Source organism: Oxyura jamaicensis, chromosome 3 (genome assembly GCF_011077185.1).
Source record: "Oxyura jamaicensis isolate SHBP4307 breed ruddy duck chromosome 3, BPBGC_Ojam_1.0, whole genome shotgun sequence".
NCBI lineage: Eukaryota > Metazoa > Chordata > Aves > Anseriformes > Anatidae > Oxyura > Oxyura jamaicensis.
This window is the reverse complement of record NC_048895.1, coordinates 12,635,162-12,657,324: the sequence shown is the minus strand read 5'-3', so window position 1 is coordinate 12,657,324 and position 22,163 is coordinate 12,635,162. Positions and strand designations below refer to the sequence as shown.

Here is a 22,163-nt window from a genome sequence, read left to right as displayed (position 1 = left end):
CGTGTCCCCTTCCAGACCTCGCTCAGCCTTCAGGCTTTCTGGGGAGCGGTGGGGAAATGGGGTAAATTCGCTGATATAACTCACTTGGGTGATTTTTGTAAGGGTGGAGGGGAGTTGTGCTTCTCATTAGCACTGCTGATCCGTTTGTAGTCTGTATGCGGTGTTCCTAAATGCTGAAGTAAGTGTGGTGGGCTGGTCCCTCGCAGGTGAGACCCTGTATTCAGAAGGCTTTTGAAAGAGGGCTTCTGTGATATTTTAGAGTCACAGAATGGCTCGGGTTGGAAGGGACCTTAAAGATCGTGTTTCAAACCCACTGCCACAGACAGAGATGCCACCGACCACACCAGGTTGACCAAAGCCCCATCCAACCTGGTCTTGAACACCTCCGGGGATGGGGCATCCACAGCCTCTCATGGCAACTTGTTCCAGTGCCTCACCACCCTCACAGTGAAGAATTATCCATATATATCATAGAATCACTAAGGTTGGAAAAGACCTGCAAGATCATCTGGTCCAACCATCCCCCTACCACCAATGTTACCCACTAAACCATGTCCCTAAGCACCATGTCCAGCCTTTCCTTGAACACCCCCAGGGATGGTGATGCCACCTTGGCAACCCATCCCAGTGCTTTACTCTCTAGCAAAATTAAGATGGATAAGAAAGGTTTAGAATCATGTTTTCTGTTGTGCTTGTACGGCTGAAATTAATACTTACCTATGTCACAAAATGAGACAATGCATTTAATCTTTTTTCTCTTTTTTTCCTTCTTCCCTAGTGGGTGGTGAGCAAATAAGTTCAATAGGACGAGGCCTCTGTGTGCTGCTGGGCATTTCCTTGGAAGATACACAAAGAGAGCTGGAGCACATGTAAGTCATGTGTTTCCTTTTGGCTTGTACTCTTTTATTTGTACATTTGGGACTCTGAATCAGTACTAAAGGAAATGAGGCACTCCTTCTGTTGGGAAACACAGATTTGCCAGTGTTAGTTCCTCTTGAGATTTTACCTAGAAAGCATTTTATTTTAGTTGGAGTTTTCTTTTTATGTCCCATTGAAAAAATAAGTTTTCTAATTCCTGTCTATGTGTTTTTTGTGAAGAAGAGACTCTAAGAAGAAGAATCAACCTTTTCTTTTTTTCTTATCTCCCTTATTAGAACATCTGATCTTTTTACTCTAAGTTTTCCCTAAAGGACTCTATCCTTCAAGTATGGTGTATATCAGAAACCCCAAACTCTTAGTTTGTGCATGACGAATTCTCTTCTTCCTAAAGACTGGAAAATCTCATCAGTTACTTTTCGGTAAAGATGAATCAATTTTGGCAGCATGGAGGCCTTGCTCTGCCATCCCTTCCATGGCCACAAAATATTTCAATTCAGCCACCAAACATATGAGAGAGTTCTCCAGGCGATTCTTCTGTCTCCTTGTGGTGGTTTTACCGTGCTAGGCAGTTGAACACCACAACCGCTCTCTCACTCCCCCTCCTCAGATGAGGAGGGGAAGAAGTAAAGGAAAGAACAACTCACGGGTTGAGATAAGGATAATTTAATTAAAAAGGGGAAAAAAAAAAATATATATATAATTAAGGAAATATTATTATTAATTAAACAATTCAACTAAAGGGAAAAAAGGGAAAGGGGAAAAGGGAATAACTAAACAAAACAAGTAAAGGCTATGTGGAAGTGCAGAGGAAAGAAATTACTCTCTACTTCCCACAAATGAGCGATGCTTGACCACGTCCTTGAAGCAGGGCCTCAACGCACGTAGCCGGTGTTCGGGAGGAGGACAGACGTTTTCGCAGCGAGAGCCCACCCCTCCCCTCTTCTTCCTTTTTCCACCTTTTATTGCTGAGTGTGACATCATATGGTATGGAATATCCCTTTGGTTGGTTTAGGTCAGCTGCCCTGGTGATGTTTCTTTCTCACTTTTTGCCCACCCCCTAGGAGGGTCAGAGAGAGTCCTGATGCTGTGCCAGCACTTCTCAGCAGCAGACACAACACTGGTGTGATACCATTGCTGTTCTAGCTACAAGTGCAGAGCGCAGCACTGTATGGGCTGCTGCAGGGAAAGTTAACATCCCAGCCAGACCCAGTACACTCCTTCAGGCTTTTTGTTGTTCTGGGGCTGATCTCAGTTCTTAGAAAGACAAAGAAGAAACAGGTAATTCAAGAAGAGGGAAGACAGTGAAGAGAGGAGAATGTAAGTGAGGGTGAAAACAATCCTAAGCAGATGTGGAAGAGAAAGTAGAAAGTGAGGATGCAAACTGAAGGTTGGTAGGGATCTTGCTTATGAAATTCATGGAAAATGGCAGCAAAGCTGAAGACACTTTAATCAAGACATGCTCTAATGTCTTGTCTTACTGTTTGTCTCTTTGGTGTGTGGCATTTGCTGTACTGTTTTTTCTCATTCCTGCCTTGGTGAACGAAAGATGCTTTTGAATATTGCAAGTGGGTGATCACCAGCGACCATGCTCTCAACACCAGGATGTTTGGATGGCTGACGCAGAAAAGGCAGGAAGCCGGCATCTGAAAAGAACAAATAACAAGAAATCAGCTTAACCAGGCTCTTCAAGTGCTATTAAAGGAAACTTTAGTAATCCTGTAGATGAAACAGCAAATACCTTTTTCATTAAAACACAGCTGTAACGATAATTTAAACCTATGTGCCAGGCCTTTCAAAGCTTCTAACTATGCTTCATTCAGAAGCCGTTTCTGTTTGTCTTTGACATGCACAAATTGGCAAGGATATTTTCTGTGACTGTGCCTAGGCGGTGGCAAAGCCTGAAGATAGCCCATAATAAAGTTTCAGCTTCATTTTATGCCATCTGCCTCACCTCTTGTGCAGGTAAAATGTCTGGCTGATGGCTGCAATTGAGATACTTTGCACTCGATGCACTTCACTGTTGGCAGATGCTGCAGGTGTGGGGAAGCTAACAGAAGAAAATACAGACGGGAGAGTAGCATGTGTGCACTCTTGTAATCGAAGTCCGACAACTGATTGGGTTGCAAGTCTGTCTGCTGCTTTTTAGGATTCATTTGTGAAAGTCCCCTTGTCCTTGTCCTCTTTGAGTATTCAAGCCAGTCTTTTCTGGCGCCCACATCCAAACATCAGCCCTAATGCAAATCTAAATGACAAATTGCAGTTGCCACTTTGATGCCCCCTCTGTTACTGCAGTGTTCCCTGCTTTTCTTTTGGTCTTGATGGAAAAGTGCTTTCCTTGCAGGGCTTGCAGCATCTGGTTTGGGACGCATGCTAGTGGGAGACAAAGCTGGAGGAGTATATGTGAATCATGTTTGGTAACAACCATAGTTAGGATGATCTCATTTCGTAATGAGTATGATTTCCCAGTGCAGTAGGAGGAATAAATTGCCAAAGCTATAAGCTATACATGTTAAATAACGTTGTGACTCGTAAAATCAGATAGTAAAAAATAAGCTTTCTGACTTCTTATACCATCTTCATGTTACCCAGTGATATGCAGTTGTTCTGTCCTAATCTCGTTCTCTACAAAAAAATGGAAGATGTTAATTAATGGTCAGATAATATTACGTATGTAAGGACTTCCTTGGTTATGGCTCTACCTATGTGAGGATATTTCTGTGGTTTAGGAAGGAAGGGACAAAGGGATCTGTTATGTGGAGGCAGAATGAATGTGCATCTGCCTTCCCTTTTGTCTCTTCCTGTGTGGTACATATTACTTGTGCTCGTTGATCCTGCATGGGACAATTTAGAAATTTAAAAAATCTCTTTCTTCTTCTAGGGTTCGAAAGATCTTAAACTTGCGAGTGTTTGAAGACGAAAGTGGGAAACACTGGTCCAAAAGTGTGATGGATAAACAGTATGAAGTTTTGTGTGTGAGCCAATTTACTCTCCAGTGCATCCTGAAAGGAAACAAGCCCGACTACCACATGGCAATGCCCACAGAGCAGGCGGAGAGTTTTTATAACAACTTCCTAGAGCAGCTAAGAAAAGCCTACAAACCAGAGCTTATTAAAGGTAAGGGTGAAAGGTTGGTAAGGTCCTTGATGTGGACAGTGAACCTCGTTTGTGTGTTCTTCCGTGATCGTTACCTTATTCTGTGAGTGTCTGTGTTGCAAAGGTGCTGTCTTTACCCAGCGATAGGTGAGCACGTTACAGTATTTTCACAAGCAGCCTGACGAGGTGATCAGTCCAACTTTTCTCTAGCCACGCCATTTCCTGGTGTTCCTCTGGAACAGTTTGATGTTCAGATGTTCCTGTGTTGTCATCAGATGTACAATGTGAGCGGTGACTGACCACATAACCCAGAGAGGCTGCAACCATGAGAACGAGCTCTGGGGTCAGGCTTGCTCAAAGGCTGGATGTCCTTGTGCGAGACTCACCCAGGGCAAGCGTTTCTGCTGAGGGGTAGGTGGTTGGCCAGGCTGGAAGGCATTGCCGGTGCGTGATGGACAGTGTATCTCAATCTGTCACTTTATTTTTGCATTCCGGTAAGTGATAATGATGACAGTGGGAGGTGTAATGTGCTACTTGAAAACAGCATTTGATGTAGGCTGTCTTTTCTCATCTATATGCCATTTATGAAACAGTTTTCTCTTTATGAGAAAATGCCTGGCTTCCCTTTGCATTTGTGCTTTATCCACCTTTAATCTTTTCTGTTTTCTGCTTTCCATCCATTTGCAGAGTTAGACTTGAATTTTTGATGTAGTTGTCCAGAAGATAAGAGTCTACAAGGATTTTTTTTTTTTTTTTTTTTAATGGAGGTTATTAATAGACAAAAGTGGAAAAACTGAGATCCTGATAATGGTCAGCCTTACTTTCCTTATGAGGAAAAAGGGGGAAAAAGGCAGAAAATTACCTGGGGGAAGGTTTAGAGGTTAATCTCAGTGTTGACTGTAGATGAAAGATAAGGTACCATTACTTTGAAGTGTTTTCCAAGGAGGTCCAGTGAAACACGTGCATAAAATGTTTGTCTTATGTCAACTTTCCAATAGCTTGATACAGTCTTCCAGTCAACCTTTGCTGGTGATAAAGAACGCACTTCTCATACCCCTTTCATGCGTTCCTTTTGGTCCATAATATAAAACTTCTGGTCTAATGAATTTGGAGCATGTGCTTTTTGATTTTTTCTCTTTTGTTGAATTATGATTAAGTTAGGACCTATTCTTGTGCCTCTGAAACTGATTACAGAACTTCCTGGAAAGTCAATGAGAATAAAATTTGCTTTGGGAAGATTTGATTGAGTTGGGCCCCTTTGTCCAGGTAAAAGCAGGTGTGGGCTTGCTTCTTTCACTTAAATGAGGTCCATAAAAATTGATATATCTCTGTGTATCTACAACTTTATGCTTGGGATTTGGAAAATGCTATGTTTCTGAGATGCTCTCAAGCATTTTGTATTTTGACAGCAACTTTTTAACCGTCTCTTTTCAGTGAGTAAGTCTTACACATGAAAAGAATAGCCACTGCTGTTGACTGCCCTTATTTTGGCACTTGATTGTCAATGTTTTTTACAAAGCCAGCCTTCGCTTCCGTTCTTTTTTTTTCATGCTGAAAACATAGATTTGGAAACACCAGAATGGTTGCCTGTGCTATTGTGTCAGATAACACTTGCGTTTGAAACTGCTTTCAGCACTGGAACCACCTGTTGATTTATCATTTTGCTTTATTTCTGGGTTGTTCCAGCCTGCATTGGGCTGCATTCAAGCCTCTTAGTCTCTTATGAATGAAATTTCTGCTTTGCCAATTGCTTTGCCAGTGTTTTTTGTTTGTTTGCTATCCATTTATTTATCTATTTGTGGGTGCAAGGTTTCTGTAGCTTGGCAGTTTCAGGGATAGCAGGCTAAGCCATGCGATTGCACCAGCAGAGTTTACAATTTCCCTGAGCTGAGGTGGGTTAAAAGAGGGAGCCTTTGCACACTGCCTGGCCATATGTGAGCAGGACTGCTTGAGTGTAAATATACCTTTTTGAAATTTTGGTGCCTGGGCTGTGATTTAGTGTGATGTTGCACCGAAGAAGTCATAACAAAACCAGAGCCTGCCTTGCTGGCGTCTGTCCTGTGTGCCCCTAGGTTACAAAGGGTAATGGGGGCGCCCTGGGAAGGAGCGCTGATGAATGAGCTGGCGGGCTAATAAAATGGGCTTAGTTTATCAGCGTGAGGCTCTGCCTGCTATCTTCAAAACGTGACCTCAGATCATTCCCCTACACATACACTTCCACACACATGCAGTTGTAGTCACCAGGAGATTAGATTCTCTGAGTTAGTGTAGGTGGCTTTCCCTTTGATCTTGCAAATACGCTTAATGCATTTTAGAAGAATAATTTCATTATTTAAAAGGGTATTTGTGTACCTGAATCAAAGGCTCACAGCTGTATTGCCGTTTCACTTAAGCGCCTTGTGTTTTCTACTCCTGGTGTTGTTGTTTCAGTAGACTGATCTGGCTGTCAGAAGTTCAGGTACTACATGTGCCGGGGCACTGTGCTGGGGCAGGTGACTCCTCCATCTGGCCTGTGGTTTATCTGGAACTTGCCAACTGGGAGCTCAGAATGACCAATGGTCCCCAAAGAGAAGTGCAGACTATTCTCTCGCACCCCGAGCAGAGGGATGTTTGACAAACAAGTATCTTGGAGAAGGCTTGGAGCTATGGTTCTTGGTTCATGCAGGTGCTTTAAAACTGCAAATGGACACATATGCCTGGGAAGGAGAGAAGGGTGCGTCAGAAATCAGTGCTACTCTTCCTTCGGCACTCCTTGTGAAATTAATTCTTAATTAATTCCGAAATACCTCACTTCACGCTGAGGAATGGAGCTGGTGAATGCAGGTCTGAGGACTCTGCACAAGGCAGTATCCAAAAACTAGGCCTACACGAGGCTTCTCCTTGTGGGTCAGGCCTTTGCTCTCTGTCCTGAATGTGGATTAATCTTCTGAGGCGGTGAGGGTTAGCATGGCAAAGAGAGTGAAACATCTCACTGCCTTAATAGCAATATCTGTGTCAATGTGGGAGGACTTTTCCACAGCAGGGAGTTTAGTTCAGATTAAGGTTTGGTGCAGGATGAAAGCAGAATTATTCTGTCAGATTAATTGCCTTTGTGAGCGTTGTCGCTTTGGAATGAAGTGTTCTTATCTGGAGCAAGGTTACTCACATGGGGTTAATTAGGAATAACTTTCCAAATAGACAAGCTTAGAAGTAACTTCTGAATAAAACCAGTGTGAAATTTCTAGGTCATGAGGCTTGAGATATGTCCAAAAAATATTCTGAAAGTGCATTGTATTTCATTTTCAAGTGTTTACATCGTAGATCTGTCTTGTCTTTCTCAGCTCAGATGATAAAAATCCTCTTTGCCTCCGAAGAAGGCATGTGTGCCAGATTCTAAGGGCAATGGAATTTGAAGAGATGGGTGGCCAGCAGAATAAACTTGTCACTTACAAGATCCTACTTTATTGCAGAGGAGGTTGCAAGGAGGTGACTCGATCAGTTAAGAAATCTTAAAATTGCTTATGGCTCTGAAGAGCATTGTGGTATAAAAAGCAGGAAAAGAAATAGTGTTCAGGGGTAAGTTGCTAGTGTTTCCCATGGACATCACAGGACCACATGCATGATAAATTTACCCAAAGTTGCCAGGTTAACAAGTGACATGGTAGGAGGGTGGGTTCTTTCAGCTCCTTTCCTTCTGATTGAAGTATGAAATCAGTCCAGAGAGGCTTCATTTTTCCTTGGGACAGAGAGATGGAAGAGATCAAATCCTCAGTTTCTTTGCAGTCCTGTGCAGAAGAGGGATTTGTCTCCCTCAGACTTTCAGAAATTGCATTAAAGGGCAGAACAATGAGCTCAGCTCCTTTGCAGTCCTCCTGCCCAAGTACCACAGAGGTGCTGTGTTCCTCTGGTGTGCTGTGAGGTGACTGCAAAATGGAGCGTTACCACACGTGTTGGCCTGTTTTAAGAGGAGTCAGGCTTGTGTCTCAACTTGCAGGAAACCAAAACACAAAAATAAAAAATGCCCTCTCAAAAAGCCTGTGTGAAGTGACTTATACTGAAACTTCTGCTGACATTGGTATGAAGGAAGGAAGGCAGGAGCAAGTTTTTGATGCTGGCAGCCAGCACAGGGGGAGATACTGCTGTAGAAGCATCTCTTTTTAATGAAGAATTGGGTGTTGATGGAAGAAGTGAAATTAGTTTTTAGCTTTCTCTTGTTCTTTCAGGCAAGACCAGACCCCCAAGCTTCAGAGAATAAGAACTGTATTACAGTGAGGCCACTTGAAAAGAGCGATGATAACTGGTGCACCACTAGAACCCTTTAGTTTTGTTGTATAAAGAAGCGGCCAGCACAAAAACCCAGAAGCATCCTGCAAGGAAAGCGCACACTGCACAGGGTCTGTAGTTCCTGAAGCTACAGGACACATCAATTTGTGGCAAGGAGGGGTGGCAGCTGCTCCTAAGAACAAGATCAGCTTTGCAATACGCTCAATAGTTTGAAGACGGGGGTGAGTGGTGGCCCATAAGACATTTTGGAATAAGTGCAATAAAGGGATTTGGGGGTATGTGAAGAAATTCCCCCTTGGTTAGCTTTTTAAATTAAGAGAATGAGAGTGCCACGACTGAAGCCTGCTCTGCCTTTCATACTGTGGTGGTTGCAAGACACTGAGAGGAAGATCTGGAAGAGAGAGAGGCCACAGAGGAGGGCAGCATTTTCTGTGTTTAAGTACTGTTTCCATTAGCTCTTAATCTTAAACTCTCTGAGCAGTGATTCACCTTGACCTGAGGTGAATTCTCCTTGGGTCAAAAGACTGGAAGTTATGTATGAGGAGAATGGAGAGAGCTGTTATAAAGATGTCCCTCAAATGCAGTTCTGATGCAGAGACAATGAAAGTAGAAAGTGCTCATGACCTGGTAGTGCTGTGAGGGTACTGGTAAACTTGTTGGCTTATCTACCACTTTCTCAGCTGGACTGGATCTCTAGACCTGTTAACATCCTTTACGATTTTGTCTCCTGCCTATGAGAAGTGTCCTGCCTCACCTGAAGTGTGAGCACTGTGATTATCTGTAGACTTGATCTGTTTTGTGGACATCTCTGTACTTTGCTGTGTATTTGTTGTCTCTGATATCAGAGCACAAAGCTGAGTGCATGTAGACTTTTTTCTTAGTAACTTTCTGCAGTTCATTAATGAGCTGTCCTTTATTTATTTATCATTTATTTAAGTAACACATTTGGGAAAGATTTTGGTACGTGTTATCCTTTCAGCACTTCTGTCTCTTCCCTTTTCAGACGGCAAGTTTGGCGCCTACATGCAGGTACACATCCAGAACGACGGTCCTGTAACAATAGAGCTGGAGTCCCCGGCTGCCACTGTCGACCCTAAACAGGTAAACGAGCCAGGGGGTCTGCCTGGAAAGGGCAGACGTACGGGGCTGTGCCTCCTCTGTGAATTCATACATCTGCCTTTATGTGCACTTGGGAATACCGGCATGTAGGGCACTCTGTGGCAGCAGAGCTCTTTCTTCAGAATTTGCATGTTCATGCACACCGTTCTGTTTTTCCCTCTTTTGTTCTAACAGAGGTTGGAAAATAAAGGGAATTATGCATGTCCTGGGAATTCTGCGTAGCTCAAAAAAACCCACCAGACTTAAGGCATTTGGAGACTAATGGGAAAAGAACATGGGACAGTCTAAAGCATCGGCTCTTATACTATAGTTTCTCCTTAAAATTATGAATTCCTATTGAAAGAGGTTGTCAACTGAAAAAAATGCCTACATCAAGAAAATAAACAACAAAACCAACCCAACTCACAGGCACCAGAGGAGAGAGGGTACACAAGAACAATCAACATGGTGATTTAAAGCACTTTGTTTGCTAGCTCACTGTGTCTTTGAGCATCATGTTGCACCTACAGTCTAGCTAAAAGCTGAAGTATTATCTTCTAGATAAACTCCCTTTGCATATCTCAAACCTATTAATGATTTTTGTAATTAAAGGTATTCATAACAGTAACTGACAAAAGCAGTGGTATACTGACAAATACTTTACCTTGAGCTATCTTAAAGACGAAAGTAGGTGTTGACTGGAGAACATCAGATAAAATAGAAGCAAACTTATCCTTATGCTAATGTAACAGCTTATTTCGTATTTCTGATTATTTAGCTTTTCATATACAGTCTCCCTAATTACAGAATTACGCAACGGTTGAGGTTGGAAGGGACCTGTGTAAGTCACCTGCTCCAACTCCTTCAGTGTTTGGGCAAGGAAGAAGTTTTATCAGTATGTATATGCTATTGTTAGGTGGAGGTAAGCATTTCTGTCACCCTGCACAGCAACCAGGACAGACGGAGCAAGTGCATTTCTGTTAGGGGTTTGTCTGTTGGATTCTGAAAAACCTCCAGGGATGGAGATGCCAGTGCTTCATGGGGCAATCTTTTCCAGGGCTTTACAGCTTGAATCTTAGGCTAAATCTTGTGCAGTTTAAATCCATGCCCAATTATCTTGTTTCCCATGGTCACAGATGTTTTTCATCCTGCTTGCTGTTGTTTATTTGTGTGTATGAAGAGAGGAATGCTGTCTGTACCAAGATACCAAATGTACCAAGACAGCAAAACCCATCTGATTCTGCTCTGGAATTATTCCACATTTACCTGCTTTTAATCTGAACTTTTGAGATTCAGTTCAGTCTTTTTAATGATTGTTCATTCAGTTTCAGATTCAGTTCAGTCTATTTAAATGATTGAAGGTCTCTATCAGCGATCTGTACTGCAATGCTGAGCAAAGGATCAGTTGCAGTAAAACCATTCAATTCTTCAGGCTGGTGATGAGACCGTACATGATTAGCAGCAGCTGGACCAATCCTACTGATGTGGCATGCATGGCTAAAACGTTTGAGAAGAGAAAGTATTGGAATTAAAATTGTATAAGCTAACAAGCTGTAAACAGCATGCAGCTGCTTATTTTTGTTGCCTTAAATATTGGTTTAGAGTTGCTTTTTGTTTTACCTTCAAATGCTGTTCTGTATCTTTTTGTGATGTTTTACCCCCTGAAAGAACTACACACACCTGTTCTCTGCCTGTCTGTACTCTCACAGCTGTAGCACAGAGTTCACAGCCCAGATCATACATAATTAGCAGCAGCAGCAGCTCTATCTTTGGATTAAGGGCTAATAGATGTAAGCACTCACATCCCCATGTGGAGGAATGAAACTGCTGCTGTTTTGCTGGAGAAATGTAATTTGTAGGAATATGGATGGTAGAGGAATGGTGTGCTTTGATCTCCCATTCGAATTGTTCTACATTTCCTACATCATCTCTGAGAGTGAGGCTAGATCAAGTATTTCTTTTCAGTCTTGCAGTGAGGGTAGATCAGGTATTTCTTGCAGTTATGATGCAGGAAACAAAAGGATTTTTCATAATGATCTAATACAAATCACAGGCACTGCAGTTTCCATCCTTAACCTGTGAAACAATTTTTGGGTAATCCCTTTTTGAGTTTACATGCATCCATTTGGATAATTGCAGAGGTGGGCACAAAGACAGAAAATAGAAAATGCCTCTGCTTTCTCAGTTAAGTTTGTTGTGATCCCTGAAATTTGTTATTTTTTGTAATCTAGTTTTTCTTCCTTCCCACTCGGACATATGCACCATATGAGAAATAAAGTGCAGTCCTCTCCTTGGCCCTATTAGCTGATGGTTTTTCTAGATGTGTTGCCTGTCTGAAGTTTGCCTTCTTCCAGTTATGCTGATCTCACTTTGAAGAAACAAACCCGAAACCTGGGAGTTCGTTTTCTCATGCTGAAAGTTTTGGTGAGAAAAATGAACCAAAGAAAGCTCAGCTTGTTATCAATATCACTGGTGATAAAGAATGGGGAGGAGAACAAGTAGGGATATTCCCATGCAGGGATAAACTGCTCTGCTAGGGAATTTTTCCAAGACCCTGGGAGGACAGTTAGACCAGGCTAACTGATGAACGGCAGGTACCACCTTTCTTGCTTCAGGCTGAAGTTACAGATACTGTAACTTGATTGTATGCTGCTTACATTTCTTTTAGGAACAAAGTGAAGTATGCAATTCCGTGCGTGAGCTGCTCATTGGCCTAAAGGATCCTGTCCTCTTCTTAAGAAAAAAAAGCTAATAATACTTTGATCTTAAGACTCAGGTACAGTTATGTGGAAAGGAAAAGGAAAATGTTAGATGATCTGCTGCTTTCTTAGCAGGCTGTGAGACAGTCCTTGTGCCACAGCCTTTCAGTGGCTTTATTTTTGCAGTAGACCTCTGATAATCATTTTACCTCAGTGCTATCATCACTCACTGACATTAGTACTAAACTGCTTTATTTGTAATGACCCTATGATAGTCTGAAGGATTTGTCTCTTTTGGAAATGTAGCCTGTTCTTAAAGTTGTTGTGATCCCTCCCCTCTCCTTCCTTTCCCTCTCCTCCTCTTCATTTTTTAATTTGAGATTTGAAATCACAGCAGCTTGGACACAACTGCTGAAATTTAAAATGTACATCTGCAGATCTTCTTGTGGTTCCAGAAACATGAGTACTGCCACTGATTTTCTGGCAGACTGCTAACAAAACAATTCTGCCAGTGGTGTCATTCACTTTCTCCTGATGGTTATATCAAAAGGAAAAGCTGTCATGAGAGCAGAAATCAATCTCTGTGTGCACACTGATCACAGAAAATCAGGAACACTGATTGTATTTGTTTGTTCAAGGAAGACTGACAGAGAGGAGTTTTAGGATGGTGGAAATTAACTTGAGCAAAACAAACAACCCGGAGAATTATTAGCATTTTCAAGCGGGGGACTTCTTGTGCTAGTTTGCATGTTCATACTACAGCAAATTGGTTTCAATAGTAATGTATCATAGTATTACAGCTGATGGAATGGCAGACATTTCTGAATAGCGAAACGTTTCAAAGAGCAGCCTAGCTTTCCCCTATAATTATTCAATTTTCATTTTTTTTCCATGTGTGATGTACTATTAAATAGCATCAAGCTAGAATTTGCCAAAGAAGCTGTCAAACCAAATGTAAATTTTGACCTTTTTCAAAAACTGTTACTCTGTATTTCAGACAATCTGTTGGGAAGGAAGCAATGTCCACATGGTTCAAAATATCTCATCTATCCGCAGTGTCCCAGCAGTGTAGAATATCTGTATTGCAATGGCAGATAAGAAAAGTTAGTTTCTGTGGACTGAGGACTCTTGTATTTTTGTGTATTGTCACAGGGAAGATGGTTTTAGACATTTGAGATATCTCAAGATCTTTCTGACTTCTTCCATGCTTCAGAAATTCAGCAGTTGGGTCAGACCAGATATTGATTCCCAAGGAGGCGAAGCACAGATTTTGATTGCTGGCAAGGGACTAGCAGTTTCTGAACAACTAATCTGTTTGTGGGTTGTGATTCTTGCCAAAGTCATAACATGGAGCCATGCGAGGGTACTGTGGCTTTAGATAAAATGATCAGCATTTGCAGGTTTACATCTGACATTATTTTGTGTGTGATTTTTCAGGCTTTGTTACTCCTGTTTTGCCTGTAGTTAAGGCTGTCTTAAGGATTTGAGGGGCCCTGATTCTAATCCTGTGCACATATTTTTGTCTGTGGTATGTTTGCATGTCATAGTGCAACTCAGAGGACGTCTGGTCTTGTGTTATAAACGTGAACATTTCAGTGCTTGTGCAGATGTAACTGCACTACACACAGGATCATAGGGGTGACCTTATCGCTCTCTACAGGTACCTGAAGGGAGGCTGTAGCGAGGTGGGGGTCGGTCTATTCTCCCACGTGCCTGGTGACAGGACGAGGGGGAATGGGCTAAAGTTGCACCAGGGGAGGTTTAGGTTGGATATTAGGAAGAACTTCTTTACTGAACGGGTTGTTAGTCACTGGAATAGGCTGCCCAGGGAAGTGGTTGAGTCACCATCCCTGGAGGTCTTTAAAAGATGTTTAGATGTAGAGCTTAGGGGTATGGTTTAGTGGGGACTGTTAGTGTTAGGTCAGAGGTTGGACTGGGTGATCTTGGAGGTCTCTTCCAACCTAGACTATTCTGTGATTCTGTGATAGAATTACTTAGGTTAGAAGAGGCCCTTTTGATCATAAAGTCCAACCATTAACCGAACACTACCCAGTCCAATGCTAAACCATGTCCCTAAGGGCCACATCCACAGGTCTCTTAAATATCCCCAGGGACAGTGACTCCACTACCTCCCTGCGCAGCCTATTGCAATGCCTCCCCAATTTCCCTGAAGAAATTATTCCCGATAAGCCATCTAAACCTTCCCTGATGCAACTGAAGGAGCTGGCAGAAGTGCTCACCAAGTGACTTTCAATAATTTGTCATTAAATTACTGTAGAATTAAATTATTGTAGAATATTTTGTCTGCTTCTTCATCCTGATGAGGGGGTCTATAACATGCGCCTACCACATGTTCTCCCTTGTTGGCCTTACCGAAAGACACTCAGCCCTTTCCTCACCATAACTAAGCTCATTGCAGCAAAGACCTTTCCTGATGTAGAGGCCTACCTCCCCTCCTCTCCTTCCCTGCCTGTCTCTCCTGAATAGCCTGTAGCCACCCATCTCACTGAGGCCTGTGGTATCATAGCCCTGAGACAGGGCTAAAATTCCAGCTCCCCTTTCTTATTTGTGAAAAGGCATTTAAGTTGGGCCCTAAAGAAGCTGACTGCTGGCTGTCATTCCTTTGTGCTGCTCTTCAGGTGCTCTCCCACTGATTTCTGCTCCTCTTCTTATCTCCAGGCAGCCGCTGCTGGTGCTGACCAGCTTTCCCTGTGCCCAGCAGCTGTAGTTTAAAGCCTTCTTTGCCTGTAACTAAAGATGCTTTTTCCCTCCTCAGATGGACGGACCCCATCTGACCCCAGAAGAGCAGGCTTCTCCCCGTACCTCTCAGAAGTGCGTCACCCACTACTATCACCCGTCACACTGGTAGTTATACAGGGAGCAGATCGGGCTGGCTTAGTTGGCCCCAGCATCTCTTCTGGTGTGACCTGTCCTTCATCTTCAGCGTGCAGAGCAGCGAAGCAGTTCTGCCATGGCACCTCAGGCTTGGGGGAAGTCTCTTCCTCCTGCTGGTCCTTGCCATTTTAAGCTTCCATTCTTCTGCATTACTGACCTCCCTCCCCTCTTTGTGTGCTGGTGGGGCCAACAGGGTTTGGCTGTGGGTCCCCTGCAGACTGCGCTTGGCACCAGCTGTCTGCCTCCTCCTCGGCCTCCACAATGCTACTGCGCAGCCTTCTCACGCTGCTGACCACGCGGTTCTGCTTCATAAACAGATGCAGTGCTTTTGCAACAAGACACTGCTGCATCTGCTGTAAGAGGACCATGCTTTGAATGCTGAGGAGCCTTCCAAGAGGTCTCAGCATAGATTCAGGAGGGTTTTAGATGGAGAGTGGAGTTAGGTGCTTCCCTTAGAGGTGCACCTTCTCCACAGCTAGCTAGCAAGCATCACAGTGCAGTAGACACCAACAGCTCATGATAGGTCTGCAGATGAGATGATGACTGTCAACACACTCTGTACTTTGTGGAAAGCATTAATGATATGTTTCATTGAGCTGGAATTGTGTGTCTGAAGTGTTATTTACTGTAACACGAAAAAATGAGCCATCATGATTTTTTTTTCAGCTCACAGGCAGGTCTTTTGTGGCAGAGCATGCTTCTGTAATGTCCTTTTCAATCAAGCAAGCGCTTTATAAGCAAGGACATGAAAAACTTAAGAGATGTGTAATTCTTTTATTGCCTGTATAATGAAGATGAGCCTGTTCTTTGTGAGTACAAAGAAATATGTATTTCCTCTCTGTGCCCAAACTTTGGCTCACAGACTGATCATGGTACATGCACAGACTGGAGAGCATGCATGTGAGTGTGTATGACCACAGGTACACACAAATCTTTATTTATTTCAGCATTACTTGAGTTTTAGACGGATGAAACAGTTCATTTACAAACATAGATTTGTTGTAATTTAAAATAAATTACTAAATTTTGTTTATAATAAGACATGGATTAAAATTATCCTCTCCCCTCATATAAATGAACTTGTTATTTCTCTTTGAGCTGGGTGAGTACTACTGTCAGAGCATGCCAACATGGGCATTGTTCTAAATATTCAAGGTTATTCCTGCTGTTGTTTTTTCTTCATCTATTAAAGATGTGAGGAAGAGCTTTAGTTGGGTTGTCATGCGTACAGTCTTGGGTGTGCTACAGAGCTAGGTGTGAAGATGGATCTGGATTTATCCCTGGTTATTGGCTATTCTGTTTGCCATCAGTGCTTCTCCACTACACCGTTCTCAAACTAGTTACAGAACCGGTGGTAATTTATGAGGTCCTTCATGACAAATGTATGTCATAACTTTAGAAATTGTTGCTTACATTTTACTCTAGAAAATGAATACTACAGAGATATCAAAAGAGAATACAATCCCTTTGTACTTAAGACTAAATGTACATAAATATATTTATAAGCCCATGATAGATAACTATGTATACTTCAGAAGTCTTAGCATGCTATTTGCCCTCAAGACCATCTTGGAAACCGGCCAGTATAAGCGTGTTTGAAATACTAATATGGCATGCTAGGATATATCGAGACATTTCTGCCTCTGTGTAAATTATATATGAACAAATATATATTATGTACATGGATCCTGGATCCATAGCGCAAGGTTCACAGTGTGAACACACCACTATTTCCCATGTTTGGAAAATCTCGGTTGGCTTTATGGGGTTAGCTCACAGCCTCCTCAGAGGAAAAGCTAATTCAATTTAAACTATTTTGTCTATGTGATTGAGGCCTTTTTTTTTTTTTAATATTTTCTTTCAAGTATTAAGAAAGAGAACAGTAGTTAGAGAGGAGTAGGTTTCCTGTCATTTAGTAATCACATAATTTACAGGAACTGTGAAGTTTCATGGAGTTACGTTACAGAACTACGTGCTACCCAGACACTTTTTCTGCACCATTATTGCTGCAGTAGGGTCACCACTGAGAGCCAAGATGCCACAGTAAAAGAAAGGGGTACCAACTGCAGCAGCTGTTTGGGTTACAGGTTTGTTGCAACAGGTTTGCCTGGTTTGGCTTTGTGTTGGGGGTACTTTGTAGTTACTGGTTGAAGGCCAGGGAGGAATGATGTATACACATCAATGATGTGTGATGAATGATGTAGATATTTAAAGGTGTACAAATCAATATTTTGAAACCTAGGAACTGTGCTTTCTGCAGCCTGCAGCCGGTATAACATGCCTTCCCACTTCAATACATTTTTGTTCTGTGAAGATCTCTGAAACCCCAGACCTGGTTTCAGCAGCAGAACGAGCCCAGTGCCATTTGTATAAATAAAAAACAACTGCATAGGCATCATGCAAGTACTGTTAATCAATGCTTAGCACCTTTAACGGTAAGGGCTCTCAAACATTTGTTTCCCTTCTTGCAGATGCACTCACTTTCTCAGTCACTTTTAACATTCACGTGCTGTTTATGTAGGCTTGTTGGCAGAACAGTCATGTGCATTTATCAGACACGTGAGTTAGAATATTGCCTGTATCATGCCCTGGGTGCTTGTTACGTATCTGCATGTGACAAGGACTGGATCATGCTAAACAGATGCATTGTACTCTGGCACTTCACACAGTGAAAGTAAACTAGTTTTAGTTGTGAAAAAATATCAAAGGATAATGTATGTCAGCCTAGAAGCCCATGTGTGCAGGGTATGTAAGGATGGTTTGTATGTGCCATGAGGTACAAGGGGATGCTGTGCATCCTCCCAGGACTCTGCATCCTGCCCTTAAAGCTCATAGTGGCTTGCAGATCTACACCTTCACGAGCATCTTCCACTAGCCTGTCTAATTCATAATCAACACACTTAGTGTCACTTACTTGGTTCTATGAAGATTTTTTCACCTCAGAAAAGATCTCATGGCCTTGAAATGATAACTTGTGACAGAATGCTTTTTCCTGGGGGAATCATCATGGAAGCACTTGAGAAAATCAGAATATTACAGAAATTAACCAAGCTGATGGACTGCACGCAGTGTCCATAGCGATTTAATTAACTATCAGTTTGTACCAAAACTTACTGCAACCTGCTTCTCTGAAAAATGGGAAAGAGACGTAAAAGTGACAGCTAAGAGCAGCTTAGTTTGACTTTTCCAGGAGCATTGAAAATACTTCTGTGGAGAGGTGGCAAGGTGGTGTTAGCTGAAGGTTTTGTCCGAGCTGATTTGAAATGGTTATTCTATATCCTGTGTCATGCTAAAGTTCATCTCTTTTTTTTTTTTTCCCGATTGAAATACATGTATTGTATGAATGGATGCCTGAACTTGTTACAAACCAGCAGACTATGATATTGCTACTTAAGACCCAAAGCAGAACAGCAGGTTGGTGGAATCCAGCCACCCCTTCTGCTCCTTGTGTTTTATTCTTTTCTACGTTGGTAGATTGTGTTGAGCGGGAAAGGAACTGAGAGGAAAAGCAGAGGATAATCCTTTGAATATGCACAGTTCTCATTTACACTCAGGGTTACGATCGTGTTAGTGTATGAGAATTCACTGTCTTCTCCAAATACCTGAAAATCTAAACCTTTTTTTTTCTTTTGTTTCTTAACGATATGTGTATAGCTATTATGAATCTGAGTTACCAGTGTGCTACATGTGCTCACATTTACGATTTTTTTAGACATACTGTCTTCTGAAATGACTTTATTCCGTAATGTGTTTTCTCACTCTCCTTGCTTTGTAAATAGCTGACAAAACTTGAAAAGCAACAGCAAAGAAAAGAGAAGACCAGAACCAAGGTACCCTCTGAATCAAGTAGAGAAAGAAATGCCCCCCGTAACAAGGACGACCCCAGTGCAAGCAGTGGAGCAGAAGGGGATGTGTCTTCGGAAAGAGAGCCTTAGCTCCTCCAAAGCAGGCCTCAAGTATGGCTTTTCACTCCTGTAAAGTTGTGTCCTCCTGCTTGGCAGTCTCTAACCCTGGGTACTTCACTGAAGCAGTACCTGGAGTCTGCATAGAGTTGTATTTGAAGTGTTGAAAAGTGAAGTTCTGTTAGTCTTGCTGGTGGGTAACCTCCTTTTTGATCTGCAGTTGGCACACTGGAATACCAGAATGTAGAAGTGGGTGAAAACCTCTCCCTAGCTGTGTGTTTGGCTGGAGGTGTGTGTCTTGAATCTGGCCCAGCCAGGACAGTTTTCAGGCAGAGACTGGAGTTCTAAAATGTCGGTCTCAGAGCACAGCAGTGACTTAACTGAGAATCCTGCTTTGTGCTCTTCAGAGCTGAGATACATGGTCATGTTTTTCTGCCTGTCTTTACCTAACAGGCAGGTCACTCTGGAACAGCCCCCACCATTTGTAATGCCCAAATAACTCAAAATCCCTAGCAGTGGAAGTGAAAAAGATTTTGGAAGTTGGAGACAGACCAGAACTGGAAGCTGCAGCTCCGCTCCCCTCCTCTCAGTGTATTCTCTTGTTTTAATACTGGTTTTGAGTAGGCACATTGGGAAGGAGAATGTTTTCTTAGAAACTAAAGTGAGAACGTACCATTTTTCAACAGCTGTTGGCCTTACTGCCATGCTACGGGAACTCAAGCTTTCCCCCACTGTTTCTGGGTTACGTGTTGATACAAGAACATTTTAGAGGGCAGGAGTTTGCATGCCTTATGACTGCTTTAATCAGCCTGACTTTTCTAATAGTGTTTGAAAATCTAGGTTGCTGAACATTTCTAAAATCTTGCAACCTAGCATTAAATTTCATGCTGTGACAGTAAGTCAAGATACTTCTGTCTATATGAGTTGAAGGAATCCTGTATTTTTCTCCTCTACCTGCAGTAATGTTTTTGTTTGTTTGCCTTCCAGAGTTTCTCATATAAAAGCTATACTGGATTCTTGAGGAGAGACCTAACAGACATTCACCTCAGCACCATTCTTCGAGGACTTTGGATAGGAATGGAAAATGGAAAAACAGAACCAAGACAATAGAAACCTATATCATTCTGTATCGAAACAACCAAAGCAATGCTATCAGATTCAGTTGTTAATGTGTAGTATCAGTAGTAAAAAGGACTTGTAACATTTTTGTGTATGTGTTCTCACATGACTGCTGAATAAAGGATGACTGTAGGCAGATTGTAGCAGAACATTCACTATCAGTACATAAGCTCCATTTCAAAAATAAATCAGGGTTTTTCCTTAAACTTACACTTGAATTCTGAAAGTTATCCAAGCAAGCTTGTACTTTGATTCTCACTCTCTGATGTCATGTGCTACCTGTTTCCATGGCAGCCCGTAGGTCTGTGTGTATTTTGGTATATTGTTCAACTGCTATGTAAAACCAAGTTAGGCAGTCTAGTCTTTCTGCATGGATTAAGTTATTAAAAGGAAAGATCAGCCACTAGTTGTTTATCATGTGAAACACATCTGTCTTGTAAACTTTTTTAAAAACAGAAAAGACTTTATTAAACAAATGATGCTAGCTGAGTGCCTGTTGGTGTTTGTTGCATTCGCTAATCCATAGCCACGTGTGTAACAGAGCAAAAGACACAGAGCAAAAGTAACAGCCAAAAAACACCTCCCAGTGTAACTCATCCACGTCTCCTTTGGAAACTCAGAAGTCAGGTTTCTACCCTGAAATACCTACTCTTTCCAACACAGTAATTCATTTAGAGACTTTATAGTGGTCATCAAAGTGCATCGGCAGCTGCTCCGCATACTGCATCGTGCATGTGTTGGCATTTATGTCAAACAGTGTTAGGAAGCTGACAGCAAACGAGTCAGGAAGCAGCAGGCTGCAGAACTGCTCTCCTCTGGTTGTTTTAAGGGAGTTTCAGGCAGGTTGAGGCAGGGGAGATGAAAGAGTGCAAATAGTTGCATCTTTGACTTCTTTCAGAGGTTGCAGTATCTTTTATGAAGTGTATTCTCCCGGCCTGCCTTAGTCCTATGGTCTTTACTAGCCACCTGCCATGGCCACCATCAAAGCTTCAGATGATTTTAAGGGCAATTCACTGGTGATAGTTGTTCTTAATCCAGACACGTATCATACTGATATTGCTGCACAGTGTGCAACCACTCTGACACGGCTTTTTAAAATGCACAAACTTCAAGGTTCTGCAAGCCACGCAAAGGAGCGGTGAGTAGCCTGGGTAGATTAAAATGTTAAGCTTACTGTTGCCTTTGAGAATTTACATAATTTTTTGTCTGGCCATTAGATGAAACTTGGCTTGCCTGAAGCCACAGCCTTGCCACAAGCAGGACTTCTTCATCTCCAGGTACAAGTGCTGTGTCTTGTCCCTTCAAGGTGCACTCCTGGGACTGGAGCCCGCTAGGCTGTTGGCACATTAGTGCTTACTTGGCTGCAAGGAGCACGTTCAGTTGGGAAGATAGAAGAGTGCTCACCTCGCAGGTGTTGAGGGCTGGTTCAGCAGCAGCTGTGTCAGACCTATGTCCTCTAACTTAAGTTTCCTGCTTGCTCCAGCATCTTTGAAATCTTGCCTTCTGCTTTGCAATCTGTTCTTAAGAAGACAAAGGCGTGAAGAAAGTCCTACAGTCTCCTTGCATCCTGAAAGGTAAGCCGGTAGCTAAAAAAAGAATGATAAATGTTGAAAAAAAAAAAAAGCATTATAAATAATTCCCAGGGTAGGCAAGCTCCGGCTGTATTTGAGCAGAGGTAAAGCGATGGCTCTTAGCCAAAGATGTGTGCATGTGCTGCTTGGCTCCCAGCCCAACCACTTTCCCTGGGTGACCAAATTATGCGGTCTTTCCGTGCCTCTCCAGTCAATAGTTGTTCTGCTTCACGTGGGAGATGAGAGGATAAACTTGGGATGTGGTTGTGGTCTGTGGGGATGGAGGCTGGAAATAACTCGTGGAAAGCTGTGTGTTGCTGACGGATGCTTCCTGTCATCCTGTGCCCGATGTGTTTTCACGTACTGTGACTTGTTTCAGGATTCAGTGAAAACCCAACAGGCCAAGCCCACTCTGTTAGAAGTGCTGTTTACCAAAAATTTATGCCCTGTTCTGCTCACAGCAAAACTGGGAAAAGGCTGGTTTGAAAGTGCAGTTATACAGCTTAGAAACTCAGTATCTTAACCATGGCTTTTCTTGCTTGTAGTGAGCTATTGAAGCAAAACCCAAAGACTCTAACTCCTGTATCTGTTCCTCTGCCTGGTGTTTTTTAGGCTTGGTTGGCTGCTTGTGCCCTGGTGAGCTT

The 22,163-nt window shown here is 42.5% G+C and overlaps 1 protein-coding gene and 1 long non-coding RNA gene across 3 annotated transcripts in view; both read left to right on the top strand.

Annotated features, from left to right (window-relative positions):
* The window catches only part of DTD1 (D-aminoacyl-tRNA deacylase 1), a 21,147-nt gene extending 710 nt beyond the window's left edge, over positions 1-20,437 (top strand). Inside the window, exons 2-6 of the mRNA XM_035323106.1 lie at positions 779-869; positions 3,758-3,993; positions 9,239-9,336; positions 18,707-18,883; positions 19,817-20,437. Coding sequence (XP_035178997.1) covers positions 779-869; positions 3,758-3,993; positions 9,239-9,336; positions 18,707-18,862 — 581 coding nt within the window. The 3' untranslated portion in view covers positions 18,863-18,883; positions 19,817-20,437. The remainder of the gene's footprint in view (positions 1-778; positions 870-3,757; positions 3,994-9,238; positions 9,337-18,706; positions 18,884-19,816) is intronic.
* Positions 1-22,163, top strand: part of LOC118165182 — a 452,777-nt gene that overhangs the window by 262,777 nt on the left and 167,837 nt on the right. The gene's annotated exons all lie outside the window — the stretch shown is intronic.